The sequence below is a fragment of the Staurois parvus genome, unplaced genomic scaffold (genome assembly GCF_062004578.1).
Source record: "Staurois parvus isolate SC_StPar_1 unplaced genomic scaffold, SC_StPar_1.0 ptg000527l, whole genome shotgun sequence".
In the NCBI taxonomy this organism is placed as follows: Eukaryota; Metazoa; Chordata; class Amphibia; order Anura; family Ranidae; genus Staurois; species Staurois parvus.
In genome coordinates, this window is record NW_028318323.1 from 1,403,112 (window position 1) to 1,428,855 (window position 25,744).

General features: G+C 43.1%; 1 protein-coding gene across 3 annotated transcripts in view; it reads left to right on the forward strand.

Annotated features, from left to right (window-relative positions):
• COL15A1 (collagen type XV alpha 1 chain) overlaps positions 1–25,744 on the forward strand; it is a 1,471,644-nt gene that overhangs the window by 1,179,006 nt on the left and 266,894 nt on the right. For all 3 annotated transcript variants that reach the window (XM_089690361.1, XM_089690362.1, XM_089690363.1), the window contains one exon: positions 12,784–12,912. In XM_089690361.1, coding sequence (XP_089546487.1) covers positions 12,784–12,912 — 129 coding nt within the window. The remainder of the gene's footprint in view (positions 1–12,783; positions 12,913–25,744) is intronic.

The following is a 25,744-nucleotide window of genomic DNA, read 5'->3' on the forward strand; positions in this document are numbered from 1 at the left end:
CCTCTCATCTAATCCTTTTCAATCCTTCTCTACCCTTAATTCCTTACTCCACCCCCCACTGCCTCCACCCACCAACTTACTTACTGCACAGGAGATTGCCAATCACTTCAAGAAGAAGATTGACACAATTCGTGGTGAGATCTCCAGTGTCAAGCTTCCTCCTCTAACCAACATACCAGGCCCAACACCAAACTCTACACTCTCCTCCTTCGACCCTGTTACCTCCAAGGAAGTTACCGAACTCCTTTCTAAGGCCCACTTCACCACCTGTCCCCTGGATCCTGTCCCCTCACGACTGTTGCAGCCTCCTTCCTGCTCTAACCTAAACTCTCTAACCCACATCTTCAACCTCTCACTCTCCATGGGCACCTTTCCCTCCCCACTCAAACATGCACTGGTTACCCCCATCCTCAAAAAACCCTCGCTGGACCCCACCTGTTTAACTAACTTAAGACCCATCTCCCTGCTCCCGTTTGCCTTCAAGCTTCTCGAGCGCCTTGTCCACAACCGTATGAACTGCTACCTCACTGACAACAACCTTCTTGATCCCCGACAGTCTGGCTTCCGCCCACAACATTCCACAGAAACTGCCCTACTAAAACTCACTAATGACCTACTAACTGCTAAAACCAACGGCCATTACTCCATACTCATACTCCTTGACCTTTCCGCTGCCTTGGACACAGTCGACCACCCGCTCCTCCTCAGTAAACTCCACTCCATCGGCCTCTGTGACTCTGCTCTTTCGTGGTTCTCCTCTTACCTTTCTCAGCTCAATTTCAGTGTCACATACAACTCCTCCTCCTCCGCTCCGCTTCCTCTTTCTGTTGGGGTACCCCAAGGTTCTGCCCCTCCTTTTCTCTCTCTATACCTCCTCCTTGGGCCAACTGATAACCTCCCATGGCTTTCAATACCACCTCTATGCTGATGACACCCAGATCTATCTCTCCACTCCCCAGCTCACCCCCTCAATCTCCTCACGTATCACAAATCTACTAAGTGACATATCAGCATGGATGTCACATCACTTCCTTAAACTCAATCTTTCAAAAACTGAGCTTGTAATATTTCCTCCTCCCTGATCCCCCACTCATGACTTTACCATTAAGATCAACAGCACTACCATTGGTCCTTCCCCTCATGCCAGGGTGCTAGGCGTATTCCTAGACTCTGACCTCTCCTTTGGGCCCCACATCCACTCACTGGCTAAATCCTGCCGCCTCAACCTCCGGAACATTTCCAAAATCCGCCCCTTCCTGACCAATGACACCACAAAACAACTTATCCACGCCTTGGTTATATCCTGCCTCGATTACTGCAATTCCCTCCTCACTGGTCTACCGTTACACAGGCTATCCCCCCTTCAGTCTATTATGAATGCTGCTGCTAGACTCATACACCTTACCAATCGATCAGCGACTGCTGCCCCTCTCTGCCAAGCCCTTCACTGGCTTCCACTAACCCAACGTATAAAATTCAAAATACTAACCACAGCTTACAAAGCCATCCACAACACTGCCCCTAGCTACATCGCCAACCTCATCCACAGATACCGCCCTAATCGCCCACTCCGCTCCTCCCATGATATCCTCCTCTCTAGCTCCCTCATCACCTCCTCCCACGCTTGCCTCTAGGACTTCTCCAGAGCCTCTCCCATCCTCTGGAACTCCCTACCACAGCATGTTCGGTCAGCCCCCACCCTGTCTGCCTTTAGGCGAGCTTTGAAAACTCACTTCTTCAGGGAAGCCTACCCTACCTCCACCTCCACCTAAGAACTGTACTTGAATCACCTCCGCCAGATCATCCCCCGCAGCTAACACCTTTTGTATCACCTCCCTCTTCCTTTAGATTGTAAGTTCCACAAGCAGGGCCCTCCTATTCCTTCTTTACTGAAATGTATTGTAATTGTACAATCTCCCTTATATTGTAAAGCGCTGCGCAAACTGTTGGCGCTATATAAATCCTGTATAATCATAATAATAATAATACTAATAATAATAATAATGAAGGGTGGACAACTTCCTTCCTATGTACAAAGGCAGATTCTGGACTGTTCTTTTCAGTGAAAGCTGTGAGTCCTTGCGGATCAGTAGCAACAGTCCTTTATGTGTGAGGACCTAGAAGCCCCTCCAAAAATCAACTTAGCTTCTTGTAACTACATGAAGATGTATCATCTTCCCCCTGCAGAGCTTCTCCCAGCTCCACAGCCTGCAGAAAATACTAGCCCTCCTGGCTGCTTGGAAGATCTCCCGGGACAGGGATAAAGGATTGAGCCCAGCGCTGTCCTTTTGATAACTTGCTGCATGTGGCAGTCTTTCCCTTGTGGATCCCAGGTAGTGCTGATGTACTCACTCTGTCCTCTTTGCTCCCCACTGTTCCAGGTTTCATATCCCATTCATGTCACACTGCTTAATGTATTCTCCTGAGCCAGCCCAAGCCTGGCCTGGAGGCCGGCCCCCCTAGACCTTGGGGACCTTCCCAAAACGGACAGTCTCCTCAGCACTCCATCTTCCACCCGACTCCTCTGTCAGTCTGATTCTCTCTTATTTATGGGCCAATCTACCACTCTTCCAGGGCCTCCAAACCTGGGATGCTGACCTGCAATAACCTGACCTCAATCACAGACTCACAGTTACCATGAGTCATACCCAATGATTTTACCTGCAATATGCTACACTATTATAGTAGCACACTAGAGGGTGCTACAACAGTATTATACGCAAATGTACAGAACTAGTCATCTAAATCTATCAAGATATGCCACAATTTTTTTTTAAAATAAGGGGTAATTCTATTAGAACAACATTCGTTTAGGAGGGGTCAATTTAAGTCCTATGTAAGAAATAGATTTAGAAGTCCATTTAAATTCAAAATTAGATTGGAATAGTGATTTTGTTGCTGTTGGCAAACTAATGCTCAGGCATAGGGATTTGTTTCTGTTAACCTAGAGGCCTGATGAAGCTGTGAATGATTGTAAGAATTTCAGCAAGTTGGGCATAGTCATAAGTGGAGATGATATGTACATGAGGACATTGTCTGCAAAGAGTGCATATTTGTGTACCTATTGGCCTCAAGTCACCCCTTTAATATTGGAATTATACCTTATTGCAATAATGAAGGGTTCCATCGTTCGCACAAACAATAGAGGTGATAAGTGGCACCCCTGTCAAGTACCTCTCTGGATATCGATATTTAAGGATTTATATCCTATTATCAATATTTGCACTTTCAGAGTATGATATAGGACCTGAAGTATTTGTATAAAATAAAAACCAAACCCCAAAGACTCCAGAATGTAAAATAGATAATCTCATGACAGATTTTCAAAGTGTAAGTCTAATTAGACTATCATTAAACTTTATGCAATTTGAATGATAGGAGCATACAGTGGGGATCAAAAGTTTGGGCACCCCAGCTAAAAATGTGTATTAATGTGCATAAAGAAGCCAAGGAAAGATGGAAAAATCTCCAAAAGGCATCAAATTACAGATTAGACATTCTTATAATATGTCAACAAAAGTTAGATTTTATTTCCATCATTTACACTTTCAAAATAACAGAAAACAAAAAAATGGCGTCTGCAAATGTTTGGGCACCCTGCAGAATTTATAGCATGCACTGCCCCCTTTGCCAAGCTGAGACCTGCCAGTGTCATGGATTGTTCTCAATCATCGTCTGGGAAGACCAGGTGATGTCAATCTCAAAGTTTTTAAATGCCCAGACTCATCTGACCTTGCCCCAACAATCAGCACCATGGGTTCTATTAAGCAGTTGTCTAGAAAACTGAAACTGAAAATAGTTGACGCTCACAAAGCTGGAGAAGGCTATAAGAAGATAGAAGCGTTTTCAGATGTCAATATCCTCTGTTCGGAATGTAATTAAGAAATGGCAGTCATCAGGAACTGTACAAGTTAAAGCAAGATCTGGAAGACCAAGAAAAATATCAGACAGAACAGCTCGCAGGATTGTGAGAAAAACAATTCAAAACCCACGTTTGACTGCACGATCCCTCCAGAAAGATCTGGCAGACACTGGAGTTGTGGTACACTATTCCACTATAAAGAGATACTTGTACAAATATGGTCTTCATGGAAGAGTCATCAGAAGAAAACCTCTTCTACGTCCTCACCACAAAAATCATCGGTTGAACTTTGCAAATTACCATACAGACAAGCCTGATGCATTTTGGAAACAAGTTCTGTGGACCGATGAGGTTAAAATTGAACTTTTTGGCCGGAATGAGCAAAGGTAAGTTTGGAGAAGAAGGGGCACAGAATTTAATGAAAAGAACCTCTGTCCAACTGTTAACCATGGGGTTGGATCAATCATGCTTTGGGGTTGTGTTGCAGCCAGTGGCACAGGGAACATCTCATGAGTAGAAGGAAAAATGGATTCAATAAAATTTCAGCAAATTTTGGATGGTAACTTGATGCCATCTGTGAAAAAGCTGAAGTTAAAGAGAGGATGGCTTCTACAAATGGATAATGATCCTAAACACACCTCAAAATCCATGGGGGATTACATCAAGAGGGGTAAACTGAAGGTTTTGCCATGGCCTTCACAATCTCCTGACCTCAACATAATTGAAAATCTATGGATAAACCTTAAAAGAGCAGTGCGTGACAGACAGCCCAGAAATCTCAAAGAACTGGAAGACTTTTGTAAGGAAGAATGGGCAAAGATACCTCAAACAAGAATTGAAAGACTCTTGGCTGGCTACAAAAAGCGTTTACAAGCTGTGATACTTGCCAAAGGGGGCAGTACAAAATATTAACTCTGCAGGGTGCCCAAACTTTTGCAGACGCCATTTTTTTGTTTTCTGTTATTTTGAAAGTGTAAATGATGGAAATACAATCTAACTTTTGTTGACATAGTATAAGAATGTCTAATCTGTAATTTGATGCCTTTTGGAGATTTTTCCATCTTTCCTTGGCTTCTTTATGCACATTAATACACATTTTTAGCTGGGGTGCCCAAACTTTCGATCCCCACTGTAGCTTCTCAACAGGTTGCAGAATCCCACTTGGAATGGGCTGCTGATAACAAGGTCAGGTCCTATAGATTTGGTATAAGGCCTGGCGGTAATAAATAAACATTATTTGGTGTGTATGGATATAGTTTACTAAGACTGAATTTAGGAGTAAAGCAAGAATCTTAAGATCACAATTAAAAAATGTGGTCAAACATTCCCACAGAAACACTCCTAAACCTTGTGGACAGTCTTCCCAGAAGAGCTGAAGCTGTTATGTAAGTTTTTCTTAATAATCATATAAAAGTTTGGTCAAACTCAGAATACTGACCATGAACACATGCCTCTTGCTGTTGAATTAGCCTCCCTCCAAATGTCAATCAGGTCATTTTGGAATAAAAGGTCTGCTTATTTTTGTGTAAATATTAAGGAAAAGACAGGACCTCTAAGTGCAGTAAGACTTTATTTATTTATAAAACATAGGTTAAAAACACTCACAGAAGTGATAACATATTAAGCTGATCAATTCCACCGTGATGCTATTGCTGACTCTCCTGTTCCGGTGTCCTAGTTTTATCTAGGATATGATCTGGAGCCAGAATGGAATGTGACTATTATCAATGTGCCTTCTATTTTGGGAGGTAGGTCTCAAAATAAGTCACTATAAAAAGTCTTGTGTTTCGTACATAGTTGCCAGGGAAGACTTGCCCATAGTACAGACAATGCTGCTGGGTGCATACATGTGCCAAGGCACAGGCTGCCAAGTGCCTGAGCTGATGTGCACGTATCAGTATCATGTACCTGAAAAATATAAACAAATAAATATCCGAAAAGTTGCATTATCTCAGACCCACCTGGGAACTTCCCTGGAGTGGGTCCTACAGGAAAGGGCATATAAACCTCCTCTCGCAGGGCTTTTTGTCAGCTGGAACTTGGTGGAACTCAGTTCAACCACCTCTGGCTCAGGCTCTCTGCTCCCTGCTTACCACTATCACTTGTCTGGCTTCTGTGCATACAAGTCACAGCTTGTCTTCCAGTAGCTCCCACAAATCTAATCTTCTGAAAGGTTCCCACTGAGTGCAGGACGGGAGAAAGTGAGATGCAGGTGCCCAGGGTGTAGTGAAGTCATGGGTGGGAGGGAGGCATCACGTGGTAAGTTGCACCCTCTGTCATCTCCTTTTTTTTCCCTTGTGCCCGAATGCTGATAACCACACTGGATGATCTCCCTGCAAGTAAGAGAAGCGTTGCTGCCTATAGTTTTCAGGGAGGTACTAGAGTTGGCCAAGTGCTTCAGCTTATGCACAGCAACATCGTAAGACACATGGAAGATGGAGCTTTTGGGGAGGGGGGGAGAAGATGAAAACAGTGGAGGGGGATTGTGTGCAGAGGTCAGAGCTGAGGAGGGATGAAAGTGAGATGTGGAAGGGAGATACAGGGGTTAGTAGCTGTGGCTTCACCCATAGACTTCGTATGTAGCGAACCCCTGAACTCTACATGTAGAGCACCCCTGAACTCTGCACTCTTTGTGCAGCACATCCCTGAACTCTGCACTTTGTGTGTAGTGCACCCCTGAACTCTGCACTCTGTATGTAATGTACTCCTGGTATTTAATGCCCCTTTAAGTCCCTCCCACCATTAGTGAAATTAGGCCACACCTACTATTTGATGCAGTTTGGCAGTTATGGGGCATGGTTAAGTTCCTAAGAAACCTTAAATTAAATCCCACCCTAGGAGCTATAAGCTGTAGAATTCTTGACTTTAAGGAGCTCTTTGAGTGTATGCCTGTATCTCTTTGTGTCTGTCAAAAGTGTAAGATCATTCCAGAACAGTTGTTGTCTCATAGCTTTTTGAGGTTAAGAGAGTGGAGTCTCCAGGCATCATGCCTCCTGGAAAATCAAGTTCTATTCTACCTTTTCATGTGAGATATCCTGATATAGTAAATGAAGCTGGGAATCAGAATAGTCTTTTCCCAAATGAACAGATTCCACCTCTGAGGTGATGGCAGTGTATCAAAGGTTAGGAGAGCACTTCATTGCGATATAGTTAGTCAATCTCTTCCTCTAACAGTCCTTTCATAGTGCCATGTTGGAGATATTCAGAACCAAAAGTAAGTAACTATATGGGTTGAAGACATTCCAGTGTGATAGAACCAAAAGGATAAAAGGAGAAACATGCAGAAATTAACTAGAAAGTGGAGTAGAGTGATCTTGAAAGGTAATAGGGAAGCAAGTACAGAAATATTTCATCCATTTTCCTTTGTATGAGAGAGAAGGATAACTTGTAACCTGTAGAGCCTTGCCCCCCTTTTGCTGAAGTCCAAGGCAATTGTGGCTACCATCTTCCTCTGTCATAAGGTGTGGTTGGGTAAATGTAGCTAGTTAAAATTACTGGAGTGAAGAGCAGATTAGCACAGCTTCATTCCGTGTCTGTTTATTAACTGCAAATTAATCACAGGGTGAATCCACATTGCACAATGTTGCAGTACAGGAATGATAGAAACAGTCATGTACTGCCCAGAAGAGGATACATTGAATAGGCTTATTAGCATGTTATAGAAGAAAATGCATTGAAACTTAACTAAAGATAGATGTTGTTTCTGGGTTGTGGCTGGGTAACAATGTGTCAAGTAACGTATGTTGGACATTTGGATTTTCAACTGTCTTTGAATGATATGATAAGTTTTACTTCCTTCCAGTGTTAAGAACACGCCTCCTCTCCCTAAAGTGATATTTACTGACAGGATGCCCAAAATTTACAAACCGCACCAATATTTTTTTACTGGCAAAAAATCATGAAATTTACTGACAGAGCCACATTTTTACTGGCACTTCAAAAAAAGTACATAAAATGGTCATTTTAAGTGCAAAACCATGCAAATATCAATATTTAAGCTATATACATATACTGTAGTTAGTGCTTTTACCAATGTTTTTAAGTTATAGGAAAAGACAAAATCATATTTCTCCATTTCCATGAGGATCAGGTTCCAACGGAAACATGGCCTCTGTAGGATCTGTTTGGGATTCGTTCAAACTACATGCCTGCTTGGTGCTGTCCACATGCATAAATAGGCTGAAGGCCTCTTTTAAATTCATTTTGCAACAAGCCAATGACCGGCTGACTTCCCTTGCAGATATTTTCAAGACGGACCCCTGTCCTGAAAAATCTCTTGAACTATGATCACACACCCGCCTTGTAGAACAATTACACTATGAGAAGGCCAAATAAAAGCTTTTTTTTCTGTAGACTGTGAATTTTGTGAACAAGGGGAGAGGACTGGCAAGTTGCTTGCATATTTAGCTCACCAAGACTCATGACCCCCTGTGGTTATTTTTTTGATAGACTCCCAGGGTGCTCGCATCACTAACCCATCACTGATTGTTCAGAATTTTGTGTGTATTACACATCCTTATACTCTTCTCAAGTGATTGCCACAGTCCAGAAACTCGGTCTTTTCTACAGGGTATAGACTTTTCTTAGCTGACTAAGGAACAAAGGATCATCCTCGAGGCTCCCCTCTCTGCATATGAAATTGCCACAGCTATTTCCACTCTGGCCCCTGCTAAGATTCAGCCTATTTAGAGGTTCTGGTTCCCAAGTTATTATCCCTATATAAATACATCTTTAAAGAGGGGGTCCTGTCTGACTCTATGAGGGGGACCCTAATTATTGTAATTCCCAAACCAGGGAAGGACCGTCATCTAACTGAACCATACCGCTCTCTGCTTCAGGTGAACATCAAGATTCTAGCAAAGGTTCTGTCCTTATGCCTTTAGCAGGTTATTCTAACGCTCAAACACCTTGATCAAATGGGGTTCATGCCAGGTATAACTATGGCCATAAACATCCGATGCCTATATATGAACATCCAAGTCTGTCATGATGTGGTGGGTACCAGAGCATTGGTGGTGCTTGAGGCCACCAATGTGTTTGATTCTGTCGATTGGGGCTACCTCTGGGAATGTCTAAGGGGCTTTGGTTTTGGTCCCAATTTCATTAAATGTATACAAATTCTTTATTTTTACCCAATTGCCAATTTCCGTTAATGGCTGGGTGTCAGACTCTTTCCCTCTAGGATGAGTGACTCGGAAATGCTGCCCTTTATCCTCATTATATGCCCTGGCAGCTGAACCTCTAGCTATTTCACTTAGATGACACCTCAACATTTGGGGCCCCCATGTGGAAACTATAGGAATGTATTTGGATGTTATGATGCTTTACCTATAAGACACTGGCCCATCATTACAATCTTGGGCAAGACTCCCACTAGGGGTCATGGGGAGAATAAATCTTGTTAAAATAATTATTTTATCAAAATGTCTGTATATGTTCTGGCACTCCCCTGTGTTGTTACCTCTCAAAATCTTTAAAATGATTGAAGCTATCCTTAATTCATTTATTTGGAGATCTGGTATAAATATGTTTAAATAATTATTTTGCCAAAATGTCTGTATATGTTCTCGCACTCCCCTATGTTGTTACCTCTCAAAATCTTTAAAACGATTGAAGCTATCCTTAATTAATTTATTTGGGGATCTGGTAGGCATAAACCCCCCAGGCTCAGAGGAGTTTAAAAAGCCCACCACACTGGGTGGTGCAGCTCTCCTTGACTTCCATTCCTATTACCTGGCAGCACAACTTTCCCACTTCTACAACTTAAGTCTGAAGCTAATCATTACCAGATTCTAGTTTGTAGGCAACCAAGTTGTTTTCATACTCTCCCCTACAGGTGATTCTAAGGGGAAGCGGGCAGGTGGGAGCCCTGATAATACAAGAGTCCCTATTACAACACCATAGAAATGTTTGGGAATTAGCTATGAGGTGAATTAACATCCCCCCCAATCACTCCCATGTTCCCATCTGGTACAATACCCAGTTGCCTGAGCCAATCTGCATTCCCAATATTGATTTATGGACCTCTAAAAGGGTCCTATACCTCTACCAGGTGCTCTCAACCTCTGGGCTGAAAACATTTCAAACCCTTTGATCTCCCAAACTATATGATATTTAGATATCTGCAGCTCTGGCATGCCCTACATGCTCAGTTCCCTGACGTTCAGTCTCTGTCACTGATAGACATCATCCCAGGCACAGAACCCACTAAGTTGATATCATCATTGTATAGTGCTCTGCATACTCCAACAGTAGACAGAGTTAAGACTCGTTGGGAGCCAGATCTTGGGTCTATGGAGGCAGAAGAGTGTGACAAGATATTGGAAGGTACCAAGCTAGTTTCACCTAGGCTATCTAATAGACTTATGCAACTTTATATTGTACACCGAGCCTAATTCACCCCACTCCGAATTTCTAATTTCTAGATATCACCCAGAGCAGAGCCCACTCTGTCCTCATTAATAAGAGGCTTCAGATACCTTTTTCCACCTATTATGGTCCTGCCCTGTTATGCAGACCTACTGGGTGCAAATTATTACATTTTTGTATGATTGCATGGGCTCCCCACTTCCATTAGACCCTAAACCATGCCTGCTGGTCCTACTTTTCACAACTGGAAGCGGACAAGTTTCTCACCACTTTCTTACATGAAACCCTCTTAGTCCTTGGAAACTTGTTGCATGTCACTGGATGCAGGCTGCCCCCCCCCCCCCCTACATTTTAAGCCTGGTTGATAGAAGTTCATTCTACATTCCCTTGCAAAAAATTGGTTTATATTTACAGGGGCTGTCCTACGAAATATAATAAAATATGGGACAGGTGGCTTGAACAGCCAGATGTGCGACCTGATACTGATTCAGGGGATCTGTGTACAGGCCTTGGACTTCCCCTTTATTTGCACATATCCATCTAATACTATTTTTCCTGCCACCTCATCTCACTAGATTGTACTGGTGTAGAGGGGTGCATGGCCCCTTTCTCTTCCTCTGGCCCCACAAAAACTTATATGGCTCCTAGACCATGGACCATGTACAGCTCTATGTATTTTTCAAGTGTAATGCATCTATTGTCAATTGTATCTACTGTCACATGATACACCTACAGGTGAAACTCGAAAAATTAGAATATCGTGCAAACTAATGTATGAGATAGATTCAATACATGCAAAGCAAGATAGTTCAAGCTGTGATTTGTCATAATTGTGATGATTATGGCTTACAGCACATGAAAACCCCAAATCCACAATCTCAGAAAATGAGAATATTACATGCAATCAATAAAACAACATGATACAAGAGATAATTAGCAGTTGTGAACATGATACAAAAGATGGTTAGAGATTGTGGACATGATACAGGAGATGGTTAGAGGCTGTGAACAGGATACAGGAGATGGCTAGAGGCTGCGGACATGCTACAGGAGATGGCTAGAAGCTGCAGACATACTACAGGAGATGGTTAGAGGCTGTGGACACAGTAAAGTTGATGGTTAGAGACTATGGACATACTACAAGAGATGGTTAGAGGCTGTGGACATCCTACAAGAGATGGTTAGAGGCTACGGACATACTACAGGGGATAGCTAGAAGCTGCAGACATACTTCAGGAGATGATTAGAGGCTGCAGACATGGTACATATGATGGTTAGAGGCTGCGCACATACTGCAGGATATGGTTAGGGGCTGTGAGCATACTACAAGAGATGGCTAGGGGCTTCTGACATACTACAGGCGATGGTTAGAGGTTGTGAACATACTACAGGAGATGGTTAGAGGTTGTGAACATACTACAGGAGATGGTTAGAGGCTGTGGACATACTACAAGAGATGGTTAGAGGCTTCAGACATACTACAGGAGATGGTTAGGGGCTGCACACATGGTACAGCAGATGGTTAGAGGCTTCAGACATACTACATGAAATGCTTAATTAGAATAAAACTGCGCTCGGTGCTCAAACTGGACCAAGCAAAGTGAATCATACATAAACAAATGAGTAAAAAGTGGTGTACAACAGCCGCACTCAGAACAACATAAAAATACGATTGTCACAAATATTCTATGCAAAAACTGCACTGTGTATACAGTAAATCTCAGTGTTAGTAAATCATCAGCTAATTGAAATCATTAGTCCTATCCAACAAAAATAACACCTAAAGTGAACAGTTCATAATAAGTCCATCAGTGCAGTATATCATGCATTCCGGAGCATCCTTCCACCTTGTCGCACATGATGTATCTTCACAGAGGAACCACAGATATAGATATCTAGAAGATAAGTAGACCCCAAATTATAGGTGATCTAAAACAGCATTTTTTTTTATCAGGGATCATCCACCCAAAGCTCAGAGACCATCATTGAAGATCACAGCAGCAGGATGTTCCAAAGGCACTTGGGAACCACAGGGCACATCAGCAGGGATTCAGTACCATCACTTTACCTCAGCCATGCATGTTATTCTGAAAAAAGAAATAATCAGACATCCCATAGTGTAACCTGTAGCTTTTATTATATCTATATATTGAATATCTACTCCCATTAAGATGTTAAAGAATTGCATATAGTAAATCCAGCACTGCCGCCACCTCCAGCGGGTGTGATGATGTCAACACAGGCCCCACCTCCGACATGTTTCATCCAATGATATTGTTTTATCGATCGATTTGTTTATAACCAGTCCTTCTGGCTGTTGCTGAATACTGATTCATAATAAATATTTGTGTAGGTTTTATTGCTGTCTGTATTTCTGTTGGGGACTATCCTCTCATTGCTGGTCCAGTTGTTACAGGGACTGAACCTATGTGGAAGTCTCCCTAGTGGAGACACAGGCAGCAAGGTAAAATTATTTTTTCCTAACTCTGTTCACACTTTTTAAGTCTGCTTCCTGCGTTTGTCAGCTGAATTTTGTGTGTTTTTTTTAATAGGCAACAGCAATTACAAACATTGAAGACATGCTGCAAAGGACAAATTTAGTACCAGAGGGCACTCTTATTTACCTGAGTGAGAGCAGTGAGATGTACATTCGTGTTCAAGGGGGGTGGAGAAAAGTTCAGGTACATATAGTATATTTGTTTATTCAAATATTTGTATTTATTATTCTACTGTCTTTGACATGATGTTAAATCTGACAAAACACAAGAAGACTTGAATTCTCATTCTGATCTTCCAGGAGCCTGATGTATTTGTGTACTCTTACAAAGACTAAATATATGGTCAGATGCAAAGTCTCTTCTGTTCAGTATCTGCTTCTTTACTGAATGATTATAGACCAACAGTAAAGTGGTGTGCTCATGCATTATACATTCTAGGGAGTCAAGGGTTGAGAAAGATCTGGGTGGTCTGGTAGATCATAAACTTAATAATAGCATACAATGCCAAGCTACAGTTTTGAAAGCTAGTAAAATACACTGCCCAAAAAAAATTTAAGGAACACTTTTTAATGAGAGTATAGCATCAAGTCAATTAAACTCCTGGGATATTGATCTGGTCAGTTAAGTAGCAGAGGGTGTTGTTAATCAGTCTCAGCTGCTTTAGTGTTAATGAAATTAACAATAGGTGCACTAGATGGGCAACAATGAGACGACCTCCAAAACAGAAATGGTTTTGCAAGTGGAGGCCACTGGTGCCCTGTGCTTTTCACAGATAAGAGCAGGTTCAACCTGAGCACGTGACAGACGTGAAAGGGTCTGGAGAAGCAGTGGAGAACAGTATGCTGCCTGTAACATCATTCAGCATGACTATTTTGGTGGTGGGTCAGTGATAGTCTGGGGAGGCATATCCATGGAGGGGCACACAGACCTCTACAGGATAGATAATGGCATCCTGACTGCCAGTAGGTATCTGGATGAAATTCTTGGACCCGTTGTCAGACCCTACGCTGGTGCAGTGAGTCCTGGGATCCTCCTGGCGCACGACAATGCGAGAGTATTCAGGCAGTTCTTGGAGGACGAAGGATTTGATACCACTGAACGGCCCTCAAACTCCAAAGGAACACCTCTGGGATATCATGTTTCAGTTCACCTGATACCACCAGGTTGCACCTCAGACTGTCCAAGAGCTCAGTGATGCCCTGGTCCAGATCTGGGAGGAAATACCCCAGGACACCATCTGTTGTCTCATTAGGAGCATACCCCAACATTTTTAGGCATGCATATTAGCACGTGGGGCCCATACATACTACTATTTTGAGTTGCTTCAATGAAATTGGAGCAAAATGGACTAACCTGCTGTATCATTTTTTTCACTTTAAATTTGGTGTCTTTGAATTCAGTCCTCTGTAGGTTGATAATTTTCATTTTCATCATACGATAGGACATCCTTACATTCCTAACACATTACCCAGTCCATATCAGTATAGATATCCAGCATGATATTTTTCCCCATTGAGATCTGATGCGTTTTCAAAGTGTTCCTTTAACACAGCAGTGTACAGGTGGAGTATCTCACAGAAGTGAGTACACCCCTCACATTTTTGTAATTTTATTATATCTTTTCATGTGACAACACTGAAGAAATGACACTTTGCTACAATGTAAGGTAGTGAGTGTTCAGCTTGTATAACAGTGTAAATTTGCTATCCCCTCAAAATAACTCAACACACAGCCATTAATGTCTGAACCGCTGGCAACAAAAGTGAGTACACCCCTAAGTGAATGTCCAAATTAAGCCCAATATTTTGTGAGGCCACCATTTTTTGCCCCTGGAGTCTTCTTCCACTCCTTCATGATGACATCACAGAGCTGGTGGATGTTAGAGACTTTGCGCTCCTCCACCTTCCATTTGAGGATGCCCCACAGATGCTCAATAGGGTTTAGGTCTGGAGACATGCTTGGCCAGTCCATCACCTTTACCCTCAGCTTCTTTAACCTCCCTGGAGGTATTCCCGAGTGTAGCTTGGGGTAAAGTTTCAGCACCACAAGCGGTAACCCCGAGCTACACTCGGGAATACCCTGCAGCGTTGCTCCGGGATCCCTCGATCACTTACCTTGTCCTGCGCTCCCGCGATGTCCCCCCTGCAGCGTCCCCGGCAATGTCCTCTGACTGATGCCGGCATCTGTCTTCCGAGTTCCGTTCCCTGCAACGTCAGGACGTACGGGAAAGGAACTGGCAGGAAATTTAAAAATATCAAAAAGTGACTGTGATGGAGGGTAGGCAGGACAGAGCACACAGAGCAGATGGCAAGCGCACAAAGCTTTATTGAGACAAAAAATGACAGTCACTCAATGGGGGGATTGCAGGGAGGGTGACCTTGCCAATAGGGGGACAGCAAGGAGGGGCTAAAATACTTGTAGTCCAGTACCTAGGGCAAAGGAAAAGTCTCCGTAGCAGATTGTAATCCAACAGGGGGGTAGGGGGTCATCACAGGAACAGTTCAGGTAAAACAGGGCAAACAACACACCCATGGATCCGACAGCGTACCTAGTCTCCCAGGGATACGAAAGTAGGACACAGGTACATGTTGGTGTCCGGAATAGGCGAGTGGTCTCTCCATTTAGGCTGGGGGTCTCAGGTAGCTGGCAGGCAATCTCCCCCTCGGCTGGGGGTCTCAGGCAGCGGGCAGGCAATCTCCCCCCTAGACTGGGGTCTCAGGCAGCTGGCAGGCAATCTCCCCCTGGACTGGGGTCTCAGGCAGCTGGCAGGCAATCTCCCCCTAGACTGGGGTCTCAGGCAGCTGGCAGGCAATTTCCCCCTCGGCTGGGGTCTCAGGCAGCTGGCAGGCAATCTCCCCCTAGACTGGGGTCTCAGGCAGCTGGCAGGCAATCTCTCCCTCAGCTGGGGTCTCAGGCAGCTGGCAGGCAATCTCCACCTAGACTGGGGGTCTTGGCAGAGTCTAGCCATGCGGGTCCCGCCGCAGCTGGGCTCCCTCAATGGCTGCGCAGCGGATAAGACTGACTGGGGAGCCCGGCATCAGCCTTCTTAAGCTGGTGTAGGACGCTTCCCGGTCGCCCTGGCAACCAGGGGGGGCCGAGGGTGGCGTGCCTCGTTGCTCGGCAATGAGGCTCGGCTTCAAAGAGCGGAGGCAGGACGAGAGACTGCAGGGGGGCGATCATCCTGAAAGGGGGGAAGTAGCTAATGAAGTTTGGGCTAGAATACACAAATGAACACACAAAGGACAGAGAGGAAATTGTCTAACGAAGTTTGGGTTGGAATGCATTATTGCAGGGGAGGAAAGGCATTAATTGAATTTGGGAACATAAAGCAGGATGACAGTGGATTGAATTTGGGAACATTTGGCAGGATGACAGAGGGGAAATGCATTGATTGAAGTTGGGAACATTTGGCACAAGAACGGAAGGAATAATTAAGGATGTACTTCATTTGGGCACAAGGGATTAAGTATGGGATTAAGGAAGAAATTAATAATTGGGGCTGGCAGAGCACCTATATTGTGACAGTAACATTCACCAAATGCACTAAAATCACATAGTAAAACATTACTGTATCAAAGAATTTCACATACATTTTGTCCCTAGTGCTTTGTCCTGTGCCCTGCCTGCATCTTTACTGTTCTTTCTGCCCTGAAACTGAGAAATGTCCATGGCATCCAAAAAGGGTCCCTTTAGGTCAAAAGCGGTTTTAGACCAGCTAGAGAACAGCGATAGTAAATTAGAACTACTTGCAGAATTGAGTGATAATGATTCGTGGGGAAATTCGTCATCAGACACTGAAAACGATTTTGCGACTTTGCTCAGTGATGTGCAAACTTGGCGCTATATTTAAAATTTCAGTGTTTTTGGATTGATTATATTATTGAATTAAATTTATTATTATTATATTGTTATTTTTTATGATTATTTATTAAATTATAATGTATGATTTCGTGTTTCAAATTTTAACATACCCGGGGTGTTTACTAGACTGTTGTTCAGACAGATTTCAGTGAGTTATTCCTAAAAATGACAGGCCTACAATAAAAAAAACTACATATTTCCATGCAAAAAAATGTACCGCTTTGAGCACAGAATTACTGATATAATCAGACCGCTAGGGAGGTTAACAAAGCTGTAGTCATCTTGAAGGTATGTTTGGGGTTGTTATGTTAGAATACTACCCTGCGGCCCAGTCTCTGATGGAGGGGGATCATGCTCTGCTTCAGTATGTCACAGTACATATTGGCATTCATGGTTCCCTCAATGAACTGTAGCTCCCCAGTGCTGGCAGCACTCTTTGTACACCTCACCTGGTTGCCGTCACACACGCTTGACACCATCTGAACCAAATAAGTTTATCCTGGTCTTGGGCATATGGTCTGAGCACTGACAAGCTGAGCCCCCACCCCCTTCAATCTCTGCAGCAATGCTGGCAGCACTCATATGTCTATTTCCCAAAGACAACCGCTGGATATGAATATGAGCACGTGCACTCAACTTGTTTGGTCGACCATGGCAAGGCCTGTTGTGAGTGGAACCTGTCCTGTTAAACCGCTGTATGGTCTTGGCCACCGTGCTGCAGCTCAGTTTCAGGGTCTTGGCAATCTTCTTATAGCCTAGGCCATCTTTATGTAGAGCAACAATTCTTTTTTTCAGATTCTCTCAGAGTTCTTTGCCATGAGGTGCCATATTGAACTTTCAGTGACCAGTATGAGAGAGTGAGAGCAATAACACCTGCTTCCCATTCACATCTGAGACCTTGTAACACTAATGAGTCACATGACACCGGGGAGGGAAAATGGCTAATTGGGCCCAATTTGGACAGTTTCACTTAGGGGTGTACTCACTGTTTGTCAGAGCTCCGGGTATGACCAGAGGTGTGTGGACTGACACAGGGAAATGCAGGCTTAAGGTATAGAGTAAACAAGACAATTTATTAAAAGACTAAACAACACAAACACAGTGCAAGGTAAACATAACACAGTGCAAACAACCCAACCTCCAACAGATAACCATATATACAAATCAAATGTAGTCGGGCAGGCCGGGTCGATAGCAAACGGGCAAACAGGGTACCAGGAGCAAGCGGAAGAGTGGTCAGGAATAGCCAAGGTCAGGACAGGCGGAGTTCGTTCAGAGTCAGGATCAAAGCAGAATCAGGATCAGGCAGACAGGATGCAGGTACAGGGGCTCATGGGAAACATACACCAAGGCACTGATCACAGGCCTGGCCCTGCTTAAATACACCTCCTGCAATCAGCCTCAGGTGATGGCCTGATTGCAGGAGTGAGATTCTGGCTGCTGAGAGCACCCGCTGGCCAGCCTTGGTACTGCAGCCCACAAGGCAGGTGAGTCCCACCACCATTGCCGAGTCCATTCCTGACACTTTTGTTGCCAGTGGTTTAGACATTAATGGCAGTGTGTTGAGTTATTTTGAGGGGACAGCAAATTTACATTGTGATACAAACTGTACACTCACTACTTTACATTGTAGCAAAATGTCATTTCTTCAGTGTTGTCACATGAAAAGATATAATAAAATATTTACAAAATTGTGAGGGGTGTACTCACTTCTGTGAGATACTGTACGCTTCAGAGAGAGACATCATTTTGCCCCTGTTCAAATCATTAGTAAGACCTTCTCTGGAATATGCAATTCAGTTTTGGGCACCTGTTCACAAAAAGGATATCGGCGAAATGGAGAAAGTGCATAGAAGGGGAACTAAACTGACAAGAGGCATGGGGGAGCCTGACTATGAGCAAAGATTAGCTGAATTTATTCTCTCTTGAAATGAGGCGATTAAGGGGGATATGATCGCATGTATAAATACATAAGTGCGAGCCTTGCCCCAGCTACTGCTTTCCATGCAGCCACCAAATTGTGGACTTGGTTAGAACATAATCTCTTCTCCCCTGAGGTCACCTCTTTGCCCTGGACTGAACCACCTCATTGACCCTCAAAAGACCGTATGCCCCTCATAGTTCATGCCATGCAAAATGGGATGCTTATTTAGGAAAGGGCCTGTTCTCCTCTAGGCCGAGCCCCCTGACTCCGTTGTTTTATATTGCTTCTATTCCCCCAATGATGACAAGTTCCAATTTCCTATGCTGGCACCAACAGGACAACCCTTTCTTGCGCCATGTTTTTAAAGGTCGGACTCGCCCTCCTCTTTCGAGGATACCACTGTCGTGTCACAGTCCTTCAGGTGCATGGCTGGAATACACACAACTGAAACACTATTTGGGGACGTAGTCCTTCATAGACTCCCTGACATGACTTCCCACTGATTTTGAATCTCTACTATCTCAGTCTTCTAGGCCTGAACATCCTTTATCTTAAATATATCAGATCCACTGAGGTTCATATCCAGACCCACCTCCATTTCTTTTGAAATGGGAACGGGAATTGCCTGTATCATCAGGCAATATGGAATGGAACAAATTACTGCCAAGTACATACAAGATGTCTATCTCCTCTGATGCGCAAGAGTGTAATTACCGTATCTTATCTAGGTCCTATCACTGCCCCATGCTTCTGCATAGAACCAATTCCACTATCCCAGGCACTTGCTGGTGCAGTTTACGGGGTCTTGGCAATGTAAAACATATTTGGGGTACTTGCCAAAAATTCTCCCATTTTGGGATAAAATCTTACATTTGTAAGATAAACTGCTTGGGGATAAATTCCCAAATTAACTTCAGATTATTGTGTTATCCATGCTGCCAGGCTTCTATAAACAAATTAAAAAGAGCTTAATTAGACCCTTTATTACGGTGGCCTGGTCTGTATTCGCTAGACAATGACATTTTACTGCGGCTCCATCGCTGAGTGAATGGGCCTGTGAAGTGAATCAGATAGACTATGTGGAATGTATGATTGCATGGGATGATGACAAGTCTGAATCCTATAACCTCATGTGGATAGTGTGGTCACACTTCAGATATTCCTCTGCTTTTGACTCATTTTTCTCTGCAAAAACCTGAGAATCTGGTTGCTCCGGGGGCTTCCCATGTGCACTGGCCATCCTTGTCCTTCCTATTATCTCTTTTTTTTTTTTTTCTCTCTCTCTCTCTTTTCTCTTTTCCTGCACTCTTTGATATGCTTTTTTCTTTTCTCTACATTATTTTATATCAGGCATTAGAATGATTTGCTTGCAATGATGTTACTGCAAGTGTATCTTTACATACTATGGATACATATATTCGGTCTTTTGCCCACGGATCTCCTGGATTTTCCTAATGTTTCTTTTACCATACTCTGGTAGAGATTATTGCACAATGCTTGTTTTGATAAAGCACTTGACATGTACAGTATGCCTTCTTAGCAATGACCTTTCTTACCTTTACATTACATTGTACTCTAAATGTTCCACTCTAGGTACATGTGCAGTTTGCTATGTTGGTGGAAAAGGATACATGTGAGTGTTTTTTTTTTTTTTTCCTGTAATGCTATAAAACTCTTAATAAAAATTATTCAACATAAATACATAAGTGGTACATATAGTGAACTTGGTATAGAGATATTGAGGTATTAACTTACAGGACATTACAGAGGATAAGTGGGCACTCTTTATGTCTGGATGAAAAGAGATTTAATCTCAACCAATGGAAAGGTTGCCTCAAGAACTAGTTTTGGTCAGCTCAGTAGATTGTCTTAAAAAAGAGACGGATGCATTCTAATAGGAGACGATTTGGAAGGCAAGGGGTAGGCATTTATCATGCAGGAATGCAAAATGAAAAAATGTTTCTCAAATATTATATAAAAAATTAACAAATTTGATGCACAGAAGGGCATCATTTTTAATCCAAATAAATTCCAGACTCAGGGGAAGTCACATTTCAGGAATATTTTCAAGATACCCCATTATAATGGTACTGATGCACAGCTCCAAATTTCATCTTTTTTAGGAGAGAGTATTTCTAACACGTTACAGTTACACCGTAGTATAGGATTTCATTTTGGAGGCAGAGAGAAGTCATATTTCAGCCCAAAATATTCAATTGTACTGTTTTTTTCACATATTTATTTTATAAATCATACAAATCAGTTGCACAGAATTTAATTATATTCCATAGGAGGCAATTGAAGAGGAAATAAAATGTTATTAAAAATTAGCCTTCAAAATGTATGGTATTTTTTTAGGCTACAAAATTCAAAGTTAGGGAATAAGAAAGGGTGGTTTCTACTTAAAGAATAAATGTTAAAACTCACTACTTTAATAAGCCTGTATCCAAGATAATTCTGGATTGTGCCAGTATGCTCAAATAGGGTGAAAAAATCAATACCAACAGCATGATATATGAATTAACTGATATCGCTTGCATGAAATTTTCAAAACTGAGGTGAGCAATGAGGAAACATGAAGTCTATTTTTAAAGGCAAATTTGTCTTTATTATGTTTTCAACAGTTTAACAATACAAGGCATGGAGGAAAAATGAAAACAAGTACAAGTAGACATACATAAGAAAAGCCATCGCACAAATGTGACAATGATCCATGTGAATAGGTGAAAATAGTTTCATACAAAAATAAAGAAAAATGTAAGGATCAATAACAAAATAGCATGTATTACGGAGATATGAATATAGTGTCGAGGAGGGCATCCTCGACAAGATGTAGGAGACAAAATGAGCTAGTTCCGTATAAACAAGAATATGAATCTGAATCCAAATGAAAACAAAACAAGAACAAAAAAAAAAAAAAAGGGAGAAAACAGAAGGAGAAGAGAAAAAAGGAGAAGTCAGTTGGAGAGATATAGAAAGATAATAGAGGGGGATTGGGAGACGGGGACAGCAAAAAGCAGAACCGAGGTTGTCTTCTTCTAGGATCCCATCAGGGTGACCCCATCAGCCGCATCTGATGTGAGACGCGGGGCCACACAGGTGGACCCCCCGGAAAAATTTAATCGGGGGAGCAAGCACAAATCAGTCAGGGCCCGAAAGGGGAACACATCTCACGAAGAGTCGAAGAGGAGGAGAAATGGAGCCAGACCGACCACGGTAACTTATGTTTATGGTAGGTATCATTGGCAAATGCCAGCATTTCCTCCATACGCATGATATCATTGAGCACGGAAACCCACAGCGAAAGAGTTGGGGAGGTGGTCATTTTCCAGAAAAGGGGTATCAATTGACGGGCCGCAGAAAGAAAAAAGCGCAATAGGCTTTTCTTTTGCTTTGCCAATGAGCCCAGCAATATAGAGAGTAGAGCAATCTCTGGTGCAGAGGCCAAGGACTCACCATAGACCCTGTTATACACTGTAAAAACCTGTCGCCAGAATGGTTGTATTTGGTCACAATCCCACCAAATATGGAGCTGCGTACCAACAGCTTTAGTACAACTGTGAAGTGAAACAACAAGAAGCGCACCAACCTTGTGCATTACCTCAGTAACCAAAATTTATTTAATGAAGGAATGGTACTCACAAACAGCGGATAAAAACAGGCTTGTAAGTCCACCAAGGGACTTCAAACGCAAGAGACCAGCGCGAATCCCATCATGGGTGTAGGTACTCAGTCCTCTGACGCGTTTCGAAGGTCAAGCCTTCTTCCTCAGAGCTGACTGGACTGAGAGAGTATGTGCTCCCATTTTTACCCACAGACTGAAATGGAACCCTCCCAAATGGGTTGGGCTGTCCTGGGCCGGGGGGGAGGGGCCCGGGTATCAACAGAGTACAGTAAATAGTCAATAGTCATCCAGATGAATATAGAGCAATATAAATCATAAAATTTAAAATAAAATGTATACAGATGAAAAATAATGCATTAGAAAGTGCAGCTTATAAATGCAATAGCAAGAATTAAAAATTAGGACATTAGTTGATATTAGCATTATACTGATCGTCGGATGCATAAAATATATGTAAAAAATCTATAAAAAAAAAATATATATATATATATAAAAATATATATATAAAAACAAATATATATATAAATAGATATATCTGTGAACACAGAGGAACCCACACAATTACATGAACCATACATTGTCCGTTTGTTCATAAACGGTGGGCAATTCAGCTAGAGTGTTTGTTAAAAATAGCAAAATTCATAAAATTAATAATAATAATAAAATCAATAGTAGTAGTAACATTCATTAATAGTGTAATATTATATATGAATACATGTATACAAAAGGAAGAATGTACACGTTCATTCATATTACCAAGCAAGGGGATGTTTCATATAGATTGGAGGGAGATGGTATATTCCAAGTGGAGTTATTATATCTGTGTGTTGTCTATTCGGCAGCAGAGGGAGAGCTTGTACACATGATATAGGTACAGACAGGATCCGCCTGTGGATCTCTGTATTGTCTGTTCGGCAGCAGAGGGAGATCTTGTGAGCATAATATGGCTGCAGACAGGAACAGCCTGTGGAACGCACGCCGCTGCGGCGTGGTACTAAGTGCGCATGCGCGAACCAGGCGGCGCCTGCGCACTATGAACGGCATTGGCACGATCACAGTGGTCAATGCGCGCGCATATCAGGTGGCGCTGCACAATCTCCACAGGGTCCTAGAGTCTCTGTCTCCCCACTGGCTGGCTCCTCACTGAGATGTATGTCAAAGGGTTGTGGCTGCATATCAAGAATTCATAATATTGATGCCAGATCGTTTCACTTCACAGTTTGTTCGGGCTTCCCCAGCCTTGGTTTGGAGCTGCACGACTTTGGATACTCCGGTGGTTGCCTCTCTGGAGTGTTTTCCATCTACTCACCACCGGCCTGGTTCCCGGAGCGCAGGAGAAATCGTTTTTGGTTTTTGGTTTTTAGCTTTAGTACAACACCAGCAGAGATTGGATGTAGAGGGAAAAATTGTGTGCAAGGAAAGGGGGTCCCTATACCAGCAAGAAAGAAGCTTAAAGTTTTTTTCCTAGGAATAGCAAGAAATGGATGATTTGTGAGTGAAGTGGAACAACGTGGACCAGTCCGCCGCCAAAATGTCTTTACCTAGGTCTCGAGCCCAAGCCTTGGTGTAAGGTGGGAGCTCAGAATGAAGAGCATTGTGTAACACTTTATAGAGGGAAGCTAGGACATGTCTCGGTGGGTCAGGGAATGAACACAACCACTCATACTCAGAGAGTGGGCGATGGGTGAGGGAGGAAGAATATAAGTGTTTGCAAAATTAAGAAAGATGTAAAGTGGTCAACCGATCCTTAGATCCACCCTGAAGAAGTGGGAGACCCGACTGGGGGCAAATAAATTCTCGAGCTACGGGCCAGGAGGCACGTGTAAAGGGACCGATAGCAGAAGAGCCAAACCCTGGAGAGAGATCAGGGTTGTCAAATATGGGTGAAAAAGGAGAGTGGTCAGAGGATAAGAGAGCAATGACGTTTATACCACAGCCGCAGTACAGCCACAGTCAATGGGGACAGACCAGAAGAAGGCTGATAGTCTTGGCTGTAACCCCATGGTAAAGCCCAAAGGTCGATCTGGGATAGATCTTGTTCTATCATACAAGAGGCTTTATGGAAGGGTCTGGGAAACCAATCAAGCATCCGGGCTAGTAGTGTGGCTCTATAATATAACTCAAAGTCTGGCAAACCCACTCCGCCTCCGAGCTTCGGATAAGTGAGTAACCTATATTTTAATCTGGAAAATCCTTGGTGCCAAATAAATCGAATCGAAAGGGAGCGTAGAGATAGAAAGAAGCTCTTAGGCACGGTAATTGGTATAGTTTGAAAAACGTATAGCAACTTAGGTAAGGTATCCATCTTAAGGGTGTTGATGCGGCCGAACCAGGGCAGGGCCGAGGCACCGCATGAAGCCAGGTCTGTGCGAATATGTGAAAGCAGGGGTAAATAATTAAGGGAGTATAGAGCATTAAGGTCAGCAGAAATCATGACCCCTAAATACGTAATAGCCTTTGGTCGCCATTGAAAAGAGAAGTTAGAACGGAGATTCGCCAATATATGGTCAGGTAAGGAAATATTCAGGTCCTCTGTTTTATATTAAGCCTGACGTTACTGTAGAGACCAAATCTGTGGAATTCGTGGAAAAGACTGGGGAGTGAGGTAAGTGGCTGTTGGACGTAAACCAAAAGGTCATCTGTGTATAGGGATAGTTTATGGTGTGCGGACGCCCAATATCGAGTCGTTAGCTCGAATAGCTCTCGCAAGATGTTCCATTACTAAAACAAAAAGAAGGGGCGAGAGTGGACAACCCTTTCTATTTCCATTCGATATGGGAAGGGGTGAAGAAACCGTACCATTCACCAGGACAGACGCCGAAGGACGAGAATAAAGGGACATAATCCGAGCTAGGAACTGCATACCCAAACCTATCTGTTCTAGGGTAAGACGAAGAAAACGCCAATCTACACGATCAAATGCCTTCTCAGCGTCAAATGAAAGGAGGCAAGCCTTTAAGCCGTACTGCTTAATATAAGAAATAAGATGAATTGTTTTAGAAGTGTTATCCCTTGCTTCACGACCGGGAAAAAAAGCCAACCTGATCATGGTGGATCAAGGTTGGTAAAAATGGAGAGAGGCGGTTCGCTAGAAGTTTAGCAAAAAGCTTAATGTCCAGATTAAGAAGAGAAATCGGGTGATAGCTACCGCAGTGTAAGGGAATCCCAGTGAGACGATTGGTGAATAGAAGTGAGCATGCGCACAAAAATGTGCGATCACGCACACGTGCACACGCACGGTGAAGATTGGCGCTAGATGGACTATTTAATAGGTGCCTCTGCCTGTGCTGAGTGCTGACTGGTCTTCAGCTGTTCCCCGTTTCTTGCTCGTTCCTGTGTGATTTTCTTGTTGCTGACCCGACTTGTTCCTGACCTGACTCTGATTACTCTCCTGCTTGATACTTGTTCCTGACTTTGGCTCTGCTCCTGACTTTGGCTTGCTTATGATTTGGTACCTCGCTATCCACCCGTTGATGACCTCGGCTATTCCTATGACATTGCTCCTGTCTCCCATCCCAGCTTCCTGCCTTGCTCTGGTGCACACCTGGCGACCTACCATACCAGCTCTGCATATCACTACTGATCCTGAATTGGAGGTTCATCAG